The sequence below is a fragment of the Peromyscus californicus genome, unplaced genomic scaffold (assembly GCF_007827085.1).
Source record: "Peromyscus californicus insignis strain IS unplaced genomic scaffold, ASM782708v3 Scaffold_8__1_contigs__length_139910024, whole genome shotgun sequence".
NCBI lineage: Eukaryota > Metazoa > Chordata > Mammalia > Rodentia > Cricetidae > Peromyscus > Peromyscus californicus.
In genome coordinates, this window is record NW_026294606.1 from 69,756,480 (window position 1) to 69,771,926 (window position 15,447).

Genomic DNA, 15,447 nt, shown 5'->3' on the forward strand with positions numbered 1-15,447 from the left:
ATGTGGTAGGCTTAAGTTTAATGTTAAATGACATTGCTTGAAAACCTTGATTATATTAAATGTATCCAGATATCAAATTATTAGCATATGAATGGCTATACAATAAGTTCTCAATTTCTTGTAGTTTTCAAGGAAATGTCATTGCTGCGTATAGAAATGGGCATCATCTACAAATACCGTGTGTAATGAGAGAGCACTTTAGCTGGGTGGTGTAGACTGATTCTTGCAGGACGCCTGTAGCTATGGTGACTCATGCTCTGAATGTTTTGGAGGAGGCCCTGTGTTGCCCTACAGCTGCAGATTTGCAGGCAGTTTTTGACAACCTGAGTTTATAGCATTTAGAGTCACCCACTGAGCCGTCTACTTTCAGTAACAGTTGGTTTCCTAAATGAATTGGCAAGTAGGCATATCACAGTAGTGCTTCACTTTATTGTCTCTGGTATTAGAAATAGTTTGGCTTTAGAAGAGAAAATAAAAATCTTTGTGCACACAGTGACTTTCAATAACTCTTTAAGTATCATTATGCCTAAAAAAATGACAAAAAATAGTTTGAATAATTTACTGGTGCTAAAATTTCACATTTTGGGGACATCTATTTTATGGCTTTCCTGAGTGACTGAGACAAACACCTCTCAGGGATTTAACAATGAGTGGGTCTACTTTCCTAGGTAAACAATAAATTGCTTTTATCTTTAAATAAAAGTTGCCATGACAACTTGGCAAGCTTGAGCTATAGAAGTCAGTACCAAGTCTTTAGCTTAACTTCAGTGTTTTCAAGACCTGCTATTGTTTTGAGAAACTCCGACTTAGCTGAAAATTAAAGGCATGGTTTCATGTGGTCACATCAGTGATATATATTACAGCCAACGTTGTGCATAATTCTTCAGATAATTCATTGTCTTTTTACATTGTTATTCATCATTATAACTAAAAATTATTTGTTTAAATAATTGCAGAGATTAAAGATAAAAATCAGTTCTTTTAATGATTGTCTTCTATCTTTATACTGAACTCGACTCTTAATTGATGAAACTCTATGCATTAATAATTCTGCGTGAATTTCATCACCTCATAGAATCAGTTACACAGTATGCCTAAAGATTGATTGTATTGTGGACCTTAGTGTTACTGAGTTCATTACAGTTTATAAGAAACTTGTAACAAATTAACACTCACTGAGCATTTTCTCCAAAGTCATCTTTTCTAATACTCATTAAAACTAAATAAGTTATTATTTGCTGTTCAGATCCAATGCTTTTTGGCAAGTTATACAAGGCTTCGTTTTTGCTCTGTGACTCCACAGAATGCAAGAATTGGTTATGTATTTGTTACCAAGACCTAAAAGGTTTCTAAAATCAACTTATTCAGTCTTGCTTAAGTTTGATTATGAATAAGAGCCGTGTTTTTTAAAATCATGATTCTTCCATTAAGGTGATGTATGATGAATTGAACAAGTACATGTAGATAATCAACATAACCAGAGGGATGGCTTTTCCTTTAGTGTGTGTTTGCCATTTTGTCCTTCTTTCTGTGTGTTACTTTTATTTTCAGCCTTCTCCCCAGGATGCCAAAATGGCAGCGGTATCAAATCTCACACATAGACATCCCAGTGAGCAGAATAAGGAAATATACAACCTCTGAACTCCTAAATGCCTTGCCAATGGTCCATCTTACACTGATGTTCACGTATGCCCAATGAATTTTGTGGAATATCATGGCTCATTCTCCTTCTAGTGAAGAAGTCCCCATGGGGGAGCAACAGAGAGAGAGAGAGAGGGAGTGAATACTGGGAGACAGGACACAATGCTTTTCGTCCTCATGCGTTTTGTTTTGAAGCTGTGGAGGAAGACCTGGAAACTCCCATCCTCCCAGCTTCAGGGCATCTCCTTCCCATGTCCTTTGAGTCTCCTCTTCTTTCTCGCACCCAAAATTTAACTAGAACTTTACTTATACATTTTATTAAAGTGAACCTGGGGCTTATGCAGGGACGCTTGGCTCAGCCTGGGAGGAGGGGACTGAACCTGCCTGGACTGAGTCTACCAGGTTGATCTCAATTCTCTGGGGAGGCTTTGCCCTGGAGGAGGTGGGAATGGGAGGGTGGGCTGGGGGGAAGGGGAGGGGGGGGCGGGAGGGGGGAGAACAATGGAATCCGTGGCTGATATGTAGAACTAAATTATATTGTAAAATAAAATAAAATTAAATTAAAAAAATAAATTGAAAACTCAATTTGTGGTTAACATCCATTCTCTTCTGCATTTCCATGTGTATTTCTTTTAGGAATGATGCAAAATCTCTTTGAATACTGGTTAGACTTGTTCATTCTTTTGCTATCTATAATCAGTTTCTGTGCATATTAACCTGGTGATCTGAGAAGACATACATGAGATTCTGGTTTTGACTGAATGGCTGGATACTTCAGTTTTATTCCAGTAACATATTGATAATAAATGTATTAGACAGAATTCACTTCCAAAACTTCATTGCCCAAATCATAGGCAATCTTCTCTATATACCTTTTTCTCAAATTTACCTGAATGTCAGACAAAATACATATAAAAAGTGCATATAAATGCATATAATTAAATGTGAAATTAAATACCTTTTAAAATGATGCATGAGACATGTCTGATTTTTTATTGGGTAATTGAGACCCCAAAAGAGATTGTCATGCTTACCTGGCGAATGCTTATCTGTGGAGGAGTAATTTCCAAACCCTCATAGGCACCGTTGCATTTTGTAGCTAATACATGTATATGTTCTGTATTATTCAAGTGTCATATGATTTGAAAACCTTCACTTTCTCTGTTGATCTGGAAACATGAGGAATACAGTCTCTCTGCTGTAATGCAAATTGCTATTAAAAAAACAAAATGAAACATACAAACAAACAAAAAACCCTGAGCCATATATTGGGGTGAAAGCTGAAAGATCAGAGAAACAGAACAAGCAACAGCCATAAGTTCTTACCTCTATGAAATCCTCAGTCTAAAGAGAGAGACTTCCTGTTTTCTCATGCCTATATACATTTTTCTGCCCTGCCATCACTTCCTGGGATTAAAGGCCTGTGTGCTTCTCAGTACTGGGATTAAAGGTATGTGCCACCACTGCCTGTCTCTGTTTCCAGTGTGGCCTTGAACTCACAGAGATCCAGATGGATCTCTGTCTCTCTTTGAGTGACAGGATTAATGGTGTGTGCCACCACTGCCTGATCTCTATGTCTAATCTAGTGGCTGGCTTTGTCTTCTGATCCCCAGGTAAGTTTATTAGGGTACATAATATATCACCACATTGTGCAAAGCACTGTAGTGAGACCCATAATGAGAATTCAAATAAAAGTAGACTTTAATAACCCAAATTAAGCAATTATCTGAATTTCTAAGACCATTAACTAAATTCAGGCCCAAATATAATGTTTTTTTAAAGAATAACTTAATTTTGTTGTCACTCACAGTTATCATAGCTCAGATCTTCAGTAAATATTTCTAAATCAGACCTATTTGTCGTGTCAGCAGTTAAGTGTTTACTATTACCATGACCAAAAAGAAATATATGGTGCACAGAAAATAAATGAGATTGTAAGTGTTTTGTGCCTGTTTCTTCTAAAGAGGATGACTTCTTTTTACATATTTCATTTTCATTTCAATTCACTTCTCTAAGAGTCTACTTAAACCATTTGCTAGATTGAAGATCACTGAAAACTTTAATTACAGAAGAACTCTTAAAAAATAAAATTAGCGGAAACATTACAGTTCTTAATGTTCATCATTCTCCACCAATGCAGGAAGACACAGATCACAATTACTACATATCTCGGATATATGGCCCAGCAGATTCCGCCAGCCGAGACCTGTGGGTGAACATAGACCAAATGGAGAAAGACAAAGTGAAGATCCACGGGATACTGTCCAACACTCATCGGCAAGCAGCGGTAAGTGCTTTCATATTTAATATTTCTTCTCTTCACAGTGAGAAAAGTGTCCAATTAACATATGGTTGTTTTGCAGAGACTCAGCTCTGTGATTGTCATGCACAACTACATATAACGTACTAAGGAAAACAAAAGAATTGTTTTGATAAACTCATCTTTTTTGCCATAGTGTGTCTGATGGGTTACATATTTTATTCCAAGACATGATTCATATTGGATTATTTTCAGTTTATGCAACACTTTAAAGCTTGCTTGATCTTGAATCAAATCCCATACTTGGGTTTATTGTTTTTCATGTCAGGAAAGAAGTAACAAAGTGCATTTGTGATGAAGACAACATGTGCTGACCAAGTTACAGACTTCAGAGAGGAAACTGTATGTAAGGGAAAGAAATAATACAGAAAGCACCAAAATGGTATATAGCCAGGGCTCATTATTTACCAATGACCTCTCTGGGAGCAAATAATTTATTTTGAGGTACTGTTTTGGTACCAGTCAAGTAGCATTAGAGTGGAGAAGATATTCATATCATACACCCCTACATGAAGTTGCCATCAATATCCGATTCTATGTATGAGGACACACACTTAAATGACTCTTTTGCTCTTTACAATAACTTTATGATTCAGATATTATTGAAAAGTCTCTGATCTCCACATCTGTACTGCCATACTGTGGCATACACCACCCCTATACACATCACACACATATGTGCACACTCACACACACACACACACACACTAAATAAAATAGTTATAAAAAATTAAATATAATTGATATCCAGTTGCTGATGATAAGAAAACTGAGTCATGAAAAACCAGAGACCCTACTTACAGATATCCAACTAGGAAGTAAACCTGAGATGCTAAAGTAGACAGTCAAACTAACAAGTTCTTGCTAAAATGCATGTTAAAATTGAGCATGTGAGACTTGGAGGTGGCTCAGCAGATGAAGGGCTTTGCCCCTGAGCCCGAGACCTGAGCTCCATCTTCCTTTGGGACCCACTTAGTAGAAGGACACGATCAACTCCTGCAAGTTGCCCTTTCACCTCCACTCATGAAACATGATACCAATTTGTCCGCAGATATGCATACACAAAAGTAAATAATAAATAAATGTAAAAAATAATAATGCCTGATTCTAGAAGTTTCTTTGGTGATCATTTCACAGTAATGCCACATTCAGCATTTTAAATTTTTATTAGTTTTACTGATATGAATGACAGTGGGCACCTTATTGCCCAATAAGCCCTGACACCTCACTTCAATATGACTTGAAATCTAAGCACAATAAGTTTAAGTTTTCAGATGCTACTGTCATTATCTATCTTAAAACAGAATCAGTGGAGTTCATGGTAGCAGTTACTTAGAGAGGCACTGACTTCAGATACATTCATTATCAAAACTTTTGGTAATGGCCTTTGCTCTGTACATGCGAAACTTCCTATTGCGTATCACAGGGGACAATTAAAAGAAAAATAATAAGTTGTGATGAGCCATTGAATTTTCACATGCTTTTTTGAGTTAGAAGAAAACAATTTTCTCATCTTGCTGAATTCTCCTATCCATTTTCTCTTCTGGATCTAGGCGACCCTGGGCAAGATGGCTGACTCAGAGCTGATTCACTGTGAGATTTAGAACAGACCCTTTTAAGAAGGGGAAATGAAAACAATCAGATTAGGACATGGCCTATCTGGAATTTGTTACTTTTTCTAGCCTTCTGATCCCATCACATTGCCTGTAAAAGGGTGTAAAATATACCTTCAGAAGTTTGAATGCTAGTGTACTGTTTACATACAGATTCCATGAAGTGATCAGTCCAGTGTCAGTTGCTGTGGGTAGTGTCCTTCTGAGAAATAAATTCTATTTCAAGTAGCTGATTTCTTCTTGAATGTGGAGATGATAATTGTCTGTTTTCTGTGCACTCCCAAATTTGAGGCAGATTCTGTGTCCTGATTCTACTTAAGATTTTCTTCTCATTAGGTTTATTTGTTGTCTTGTGACTTCATGAAAATTCATGATGCTATAGACTGTTTCCTTGTTGTTCTCATGGAGTTGTGGAGTTGTATTAATGCTTTTGGCACCTTGGGCAGGATATAACCAAAGAGAAGGATCTGAGTTTCTTAGTAAAACTTGTCAGGTGTTCCATGCATTCATTTTACATGTTTTCTATTGCTAGAAGCCTTCCTTTCTGCACTCTTCAATTATGGTCTTTTGGCTTGTCCATAAATTCACTTTCTACCAGAAGGAATAGGAGAACAAAACAAACCTAAGCATCTTTTACACTAACATATCTGTACCACACACACACATGCACACACATACACACACACACACACACACACGTGCACATGCATCCCACATACAGGTAAAACACCTCATATTCACACACAAACACATATTCCACATGAAGATACACATAACTCATATGCAAATATACATACTGCATTTCATATATATGCATCTACATACAGATACATGTGCTAAACATACATATATACATTTCCATAAATACTTTATACAGATAAACACATCACACACACACCACATGCAGATACACATATGCACACTACATATGAATAATAACTCCTCTAATACGGATGCATACTCCACATTCAGATCTACATACCACATGCACATATACATAGGCATGTACACAGAAGCATGTACCACATATACATATATTCATTCCTGTATATACCACATATAGATAAACATATCTCACATACCCCACATATGGATATGCGTATCCTACTTGCAAATATGCACACCACATGTACTTATATAGACACCACAATATCACATATAGATCCACATGCCACACACATTCTGTATGCAGTTATTCATATTATATATACAGATAAATGCACTACACATGCTCCACATGCAGACACATGCACCATATATGCACCCCACATACAGGCAAATGCAACACACATTCCATACAAATATTATTTATTATACACCACACACACTCACTTCCACACCCATACAGCACTCTAACACACCAAATCACAAGCACACAGCCACACTCAGACACACTAATTCATGGCAAAATGCACAGTAAAATTATTTAAATTCCTATTTTTTTGGATATATAAGTTGCTACTTGAACTGTCATGTAAATAATCTTATATCTTGAAAAACAGTTGCCTAATAGATTTTTACTTTTTATCTCAAGGTATTCTTTTTAGAGTGTTTCATATTTTAACATGTGCCATTTGGGACTCCCTATCTTTTCATTATTACCTGGTTCTTTGATCCATTTCCATGGCATCTTCCCTCAAAAAAGAAAGTGAGGAGGAGGAGGAGGAGGAAGAAAGGAAAAAGAAAGAAGAGCAAATTGTGACAGACAGTGTAAGAACTGTAATGTCAAAGTTGTGTTGGCCAGGGTGCCTCAGTAAGGCCACACAACTTTCACCTCTCAGCACACACACATACACAACACACACACATAAACATACATGCACATGCACACACACACACACACACACACACACACACACACACACACACATATATATATATATATATACACACACACACACAAACACACGGGCATACATAAACACACAGGCATATGATCACATAGATAAGCACACGTACATACAGACACACAAACTCAAACACATGAACACACACAACTGAATAGACACAAATGTACACAACACAAGCATACATGAACACACACATAACTACACATACACACACAAAGACACACATGAACACATATACATACACAAGCATGGGCACACACACACACACACACACACACAGGTACACATGAACACCTACAGGCACACACACAGGGACATACACAGGCACACATGAACACATCCAGGCACGCACACAGACACATATAGGCACATAGGAATACACACAGGAACACAAGAACACACACAGGAGTGCACACACAGGCAAACATGAACACCTACATGTACACACACAGGAACACACACAGACACACATGAACACATCCAGGCACGCACATAGACACATAGGAATATAGGCACATAGGAATACACACAGGCACACACAAACATATGCACACAGGAGCACATACAGAAACACATGAACACCTAGGAGTGCACCACAGGCACACATGTACATGCACAAAGCACACAAGTCACACACATACACACACACATACACACACACACACAGGCGTATACATAGCAATTCTTCCTCTAGATGTTACCCAGAGCCTTATTAACCTACAAAAGAAAACAGGACATTGGAAGCAGGATTGCACGTAAGGGAAGATTTTCTTGTGCCTCATAGACAACTCTTGATGGAAAGCTCTCTAGTAATTTGGGTAGAAACAGAATTTAAATTTAAGCCCTTAGGGGAGGCATGTGGATTTCTCCAATCTTATCACCAATTTATGTAATTTGCATGCTCATGGGTCCACATTCTGTCAACAAATTAGACTAGGAAAAAAACAAAGAAAGATTTTGCTAGAGAAAGACCCAGGGGCAGCTAATGCTCTGAGTAAGCAGGAGATAAAGCAGGAAAACCAGAAGCCTGAGCTTCCTGAAGAAGCAATGCCCACCCCCTTCCTGGTTCCCCAGAGTTAATTAGAGGAGGTGGCAAGACAGTGTCCTACCTGGGAACATAATTTAATGAAAATTTTCCCTTCCATTACCATCATCTATAATTTTAGCAATAGTTTGGAATCTTGGGTGTTTGTTCTAGAGAAGAGGAAGGTGGAAATACAACAGACTTTTTCCATTTCCCCCCAACATTTCAGAGTAAAGTAAACTTAGAAATCATTTAATTTGTGTTTGACATGCCAAAACGCTCCACTTCCTTCTTTCTACTTCTTTTTCAAATCATAATCTATAATATTTATGTAACACATATGCATGATAGAATCTAATTTCGTGTGTCTTCAGTGTCTCCATTGTGCATCTGTTTATGCCACATTTCTTCAGTCATCATTTAAGATCTGTGTAAGGTGGGTGCTAAAGACTAATTTTGCAGTTGGCAGATTAAAGCAAGAAGCATGCCTTCCTGGAATGTTGGAAAGGGAAATTTTTATACAAACCCACAGCATATGGCAAGCAATGAGGCAAACATTCTACACAAGAATTCTTACAGTTATTTGGGTATTTTTGCCCTTTATTAAAAGTCACAGTTATGAGGTGGCTGTTCTGACATTTCTGATTATAAAGCCTAGGAGCCAGCCTGGGCTTGTTTCTTCTCCTCTGTGTCAACCTTTCATACTCTGTTGCTCTGTGTATTTCTTCTATATCCCGAATCCACATTACTTAACACAGATCTGGATGCACAGTTTGATTCAACAGATAAACGTATTAGAACTCTTCTGTCCTGAAACATTCAGTGACATCCTCGTTTGAAACTCCCAGAGAATCATTCCCCTCTTAATGCAAGGCATCCAGGGTTGGAAATGAGGAGACCTTGGCTCCCATGCTCATTTTCTCAGATTGTGACCTCTCTGTACCTCAATTTTATAACTTGAAAGAAAGAGATAAAAATACCCGCCTACCTATCCAGAGTTATTGTGAGATTATAAAGGAAATCACCATGAAAGGATGCTGAGGACCTTAAAAGATTGATTTTGTTTTTGGAAAGTTCTAATTCTTTATGAAAAATAATAATAACCATCTGCCTGGGAATGAAGCTCAAAACAGAGTGCTTACCTAGCATACAGAGAGCCCCAGGCTTGTGCCCCAGAACTGCAAAAACTGGGTGTGGTGAAGATGTCTGTAGCCCCAACATTGGGGGTGGGGAAAGCAAGAGGATCAAGAATTGAAGGTCCTCAGTAGTTACATAATGATGCCGAGGGCAGCCCAGGCAAATTGAGACATTTTGTCAAAAATAAAGAAATCTGTCAGAAGCAAAAGCTACTCTCAAAGGGGGACTGGAGAGATGACACGGATATTCAGAGCATGTGCGGGCTTGCTGAGTTCATTTTCCAGCACCTGCATCAGGTGGCTCACGACCATTTATAACCCTACTGTCAGAGAATTTGATACCTTCTTCTTGCCTCTTCAGACACTTGCATGCATACATGAGCATACTCCCACACAGATACATACATACAAACATACATGCAAAATTGAAAGTAAAATAAATCTTTTTTTAAAAAGCAGGATAACAAGAGTTGAAATTATGAAAACAAGTTATTTACTATTGAAATATGGCAAGAGGGTGTATGTACAGGACTGGGCTCAGTTCTGGGTAGATTTAGCTAATGGGACTTTATGGCCAAGATGAAGAGCACAAAGGGGTGAACAATACCCCTTTCTTGAGGACTTAAATTTAAATCCTATTTCTTACCAAAATGATCCCTCAAGACTGAGGGAGTTTCTAGTTAAAATGACTTAATGCCACTCTTTAAGGTATGGGACAGGGTGACCAGAAGTCACGGGGAGATGATCAGAGATGAACAACCTGGTAAGATATTGAGCGCAAGCTCAAGTTGAGCTAACACCACAAGCCTTCTTGTTTTTGTTAAAGTTGTTGTGAAAGGGCATAAATGGGCCCAGCAAAATATTCAGAAGCATTACTAAAAACTAGATTCTGTTCAAAGAATTGGAAGGATGCGTCAGACTCAAGAGGGAACTTGTACTAAAATCATTCAGGTTGTTTGTTTGTTTGTTGGATAAAATTGAGTGGTGTGGAGACACAGAAGTCCAAGGTTGTAGCTTAGTTAAAAATGTAGCTTAGAGGCATGTAAGTCCTTTTCCCAGGGGACCAGATGGAGAGACAGACAGACCAACAGACTGACAGATTTGATAGTGGATGAATGTGTGGATAGAGTGAATAAAAAATACCAGGTTGATGAATGTATAAATATACGTGATAACAAAACTTTTACATCTGTACACCATTATCCCACTGTGCTTTCTTTTACTGGACAATTGTAATGTACTTTTGTCACAACTAAATACTTTGCCTTAATTTTTCTTTTCTCCTTTTACTGATGGGAGTGTTGATTCTTTGAATGAGAAACACCAGCAGAATGGATTGCTAGGAGCACTGTTCTTTGTTCATTTTACTCTTTTTTAATGTGGGCAAGGTTTGTAATGAATCTAGGTGGTTTTTTATCTGATGACTGTTTTAGATTTTTAGTTTTCCTCCATGATTTCTCTGACAACTTGATGACATTTAATCGAAAATAATGACCTGGAATCATTCCCTTCCACAAAACTAATATAATTAGAGTAGTGCTGGCCCACCATAATCACTGAATTTAGTAAACTTTTGTCAACAACTAAGGAGAAGTATGTTACTAGTCATTCAGTTACTCTTGCTGCTTTTTCTGAGTGTAGAAATCCAACTAGACTAGAAGGAGCTTTAGATAGAAACCCTGTAAGACAGGAACCCAGTGAAATTCACTGTGACCAATTTTATGTATTTAAAAGACAATCTTTACTTTTCAAAGTAAGAATTTGTCTTAAAAATTATGTTTGATGTTCTGAAGATATGGCTCAGCAGTTGAGTACTTACATGTGTTTTACTGAAATATAAACTCAAGCACTGTATTTTTTTAAAATAATATTTATTTATGTTTATTTTATGTGTATGCCTGAGTATATGTATGTAAACCACTTGTGTATAGATGTCCATGGAGGCCTGAAGAGGGCCTCTGATCCCCTATAAACAGAATTACAGATGGTTGTGAGCCACTGGATGTGGGTGTCAAGAAAACAACTTAGGTCCTATGAAAGAGAAGTAAGTACTGCTTTGACATGGGCTGAACTTCAGGTATGGGTTGGGTATTGTTTGTGGCAGAGGTCTTTTTTTATTGTATTTGTTTAAGTGGTGTGTGTGTGTGTGTGTGTGTGTGTGTTTATACATACAGAGATCAGAAGACAGGTTGCATAAGTATCTCTTTTCCTTTTACCATGTTAGTCCCAGAGGTCTAACTCAGGTCAATAGTCTAGTTATCAAGCACCTTTACTCACTGAGCCTTCTCTGCAGCTCAGGTTGGGGATACTCTTTACAGTGCTGACAAGCATCAAATACCTTAGCTTTGAAAATCAATACATTAGCAAAAGTAGTATAAATTTAAAATTTAAAATTTAAAAATCTTCATAAAATCAGAGACAGTCTCTTTGTATTCTTCTGTAAATTTAATTTAAAATTATTTACAAATATAAGTTTATTTCTTTACAAGTGAAGATAAAGAGCTAATGTTGAACTTGGTCTAAATGTCATTTTTAACACGTAATCATGTTTTGAATTATTTAAACCTTCTGATGAACTTCAACTACTGCATTCCAAACCTTCGCATATGAGCTGGGAAACAGCTTGATGAAATGATGAGCCAGGGGCTTAGGACCAGATAGCTTGGATCTGAGTATGCACTCTGTCAGCAACTAGTGTGACCATGAATGTGATGTTTATCTTTTCTTAATTTATTAAATGGGAATAATAATAGCATTGAACCTCTAAGCTTGTCACTAAGATTCAATGATGTAACACTTGTACTATGCTTAAAATAGTACCTGACCCAATGTTAAGAGTGTCTTCTACATTAATAGTGATATTTAGTATGTAAATATTTAACTTTAAAACAGTTATTTCCTAATGTCTGGAAATTGGGAGCTCTATTTTCTGAAGGGAATATTGGAATCTACTGAAAATAGGAAGGGCATTGTGGAGCTCTAAATAGTAGGAATGATATTTCTAAACTCACAGGAATGTTCTGTTGCCCTGCCTGTGTGAGCATCAGTGATGCCAAAGGACTGAGTCATCCATGTTTCCGGGTATACTCAGTCAGAAACAGGGTCTCCCAAGTCAGCACTTCAATACTTCCAGTAGAAAATTTCAGGGAATATAACCTCAACCACATAAATACACTGAGGTGATGTTATCCAGAAATCAGTCTGCTTGTCATTTTATCCTGTTTTACACTTGTCAAAGTTTCCTCTTAGCAATGGATTCAGAGTTTCAAATACTACGTATGTTACATAGAACCTCTCTATCCAAAATGAAATCAGAGACAATACCAACAGTACTGGGCATTTGTGGGAACTGCAGGATTTTAGCTGCCAATGCTGAATCCAGATCTGAGTTAAGGATTTGATGAAATTCCAATTTGACAATCCAATGGACTAATGTACTGGATTATCTAAGTAATTTATTGTATTACTTTGAAGAGTTTGGTTGGGCAGTTATTTACAGAACCATGGACAACTCAAGGTAGCTGTATTACCAAAAGGGTATCCAGCATGAGTGACAACTCATGAAAGCTGGAAGCCCTCAATTGTCTGCATAACTCTCAGGCATCTAGATAGGTCAGGGGGTTTCTTCTACCCACCTCCCGCCAACTCAGCTGTTGTTTAATGCTTGTAAAACCTTGGGCCCTGTGTAGCTTGCTGATTTCAGGAACTTCTTACTGTTTGTGAGAAATGGTTTTTAGAGATGGAGACATGGTATTAATTGAGGTACAGAGAGTATATTCAGTGGAGACCAACATATATACACCTAAGTGAAGTACAATACTCCTCTCCAACTTAGAGCATTATGGACATACCAATGAGTTAGGGAAAACACGTTGTGGTGATAGTTTCCTTAATCTCTAATTCTAAGCAGCCAGTACATCTGCTCAAATTTACATTGCACTTTCAAGTTTATGAATCTCCCTTGATGAGTGTCGCTCCATATGCAGGGTTAGTTAAACATTAGTTTGTTACCAACAAAAATGCTGGAGAGGATAGAATGTCTAACTCTGAAAATCAATTGCATTGATGGAGTGTAGTTGTCAAAAGACTAGCCAGTTCCCAGGTCTGTGTGTCTGCATATTGACTAGCTCCCTTACATGAACATTTTGATCCTTTAATTAGGTTTCTAATGATCTCAGTCATTGGATTCACAACCCATGTCCTGTTGACTCCTCCCATAATGTGAGAATTGGTTAAAATATCCAATTTTTGCAAATCCTACATGGAATAAGTCTTGTTAATTATTCTTCCTGCTACATTATTTCATTTTGGATTGTGTGAGGATTATTTGTTGCTTGGAAGCAGAATCTATGTTAAATCAAAAGACGTTTGCATCACTGGTATTTGTACATACACATCTCTCCATATTCTATTGTCTCTTTAACATTTTCCTGTTGTAGAAACCTGTCATTTGATGTTTTCCTACTCATGCAGTTGTACAGTGAAGAATGACTGAGTAAAGGGGATACATTCTGAGAAGTGTGTTCTTAGGCCATGCAGTCACTGTGTGGAGATTACAGAGAAAGTTGAGTTAAGTGTATAGATGTTGTCTGTGGCTGTAAATGACTGGAACATTCTTGTACAACATAAGGACATGCTTAAATTTATAATACTTCACTGTAGGTAAATGCATTTCTGTAAGTTCTCATGCGAGAGGAAATTAATATGAAGAAATTTAAAAAATAAACTGAATGGAAGTTTAGAGACTCAATTTCTGAATCTACCTCTAATGATAAGCAATAGAAGCATCTTATTTCTCAGTATGGGGAAGGGGAGAATAGAATTTCAAATTAGGATAAGGAGGTCATTTAGTGTGAAGACAGAAGTTCAGTGCTTTTCCCACAGTTAGTTAAACAGTTTTAGTCTGAGAAGAGTGCTCTCTGTCACTTTCAGAGTTTAAAATTTGTTTTACTTTGTCTTAGTATTGTAAATATGTGTCACATTTATTCCTACATTTTGAAGAAAATTTAAAAAAAAATTAAAAATGGTGCATTTGGCTATGTCACTTGGCCCCAGAACATCCTGAACTCTATACTCCATTTCTTTTCTATTGTTTAGCAAACATCTAGAAATGTCTGCCCTGGGCTCTGGCTGACCCACAGACAGCAAGCCTCCATTAGACACAATGAAGTTTTTTTATGTCTGAAGAGACAGGAAGGTCTGACAATGTTTAGGCTTTGAGGTTATCACTAGTTTTGAAGTGATACAATCACTAGTATAAACAAAAGATGTAATTGTCAAGACAGAGTTTTTGAGTCAAACCCTCGTGCTTTGAAATGATAGTCCTACTACATTCTAATGGTTTCAATTCATGACTTCTTTGCAGAGTTCAGAGCTGAAATAATATCAGACTTCTAAAAACCTGTAAATTTTTCTGAGAGTACCCACATAGCTTTTTCCCTGTCCTATAAAACTGCCTTTAAAATAATAACATGATAGTTAATTACATTGGTCCCATACCTTTAATTAATCTATATATCTTATTCTAATTTTATTAATTGTACATCATTATCTAACTATCATCCTTGTTCCCATGCTGGCCCCATGTAGGACTTAAGTTGCATTTATTCCCCACATCTTTTTAATGACCCTTTCTTTCTTTCTTTCTTTCTTTTTTGTTTTCTTTTATGAGCTTGAAATTTCCTCATGGTTAATTGAAGATGTCCTCCTCTAGCAAGAATGCAGTGATATTAGAACTTTGTCCTTCCATGTGCATCATATTAGGAGGTGCATTGACATGGCTAAAATTGGTAGGTTTGAATCTTAATCCCCTAAAGCAACAAAGCTGAACAGGGTATCCAGTAAGAGCCAATCAGGTCTTGAT

The 15,447-nt window shown here is 37.2% G+C and overlaps 1 protein-coding gene across 1 annotated transcript in view; it reads left to right on the top strand.

Annotated features, from left to right (window-relative positions):
* Nucleotides 1–15,447, top strand: part of Plxdc2 (plexin domain containing 2) — a 405,253-nt gene that overhangs the window by 193,408 nt on the left and 196,398 nt on the right. The window contains exon 3 of the mRNA XM_052727523.1: nt 3,782–3,928. Within this exon, the coding sequence (XP_052583483.1) occupies nt 3,782–3,928 (147 nt within the window). The remainder of the gene's footprint in view (nt 1–3,781; nt 3,929–15,447) is intronic.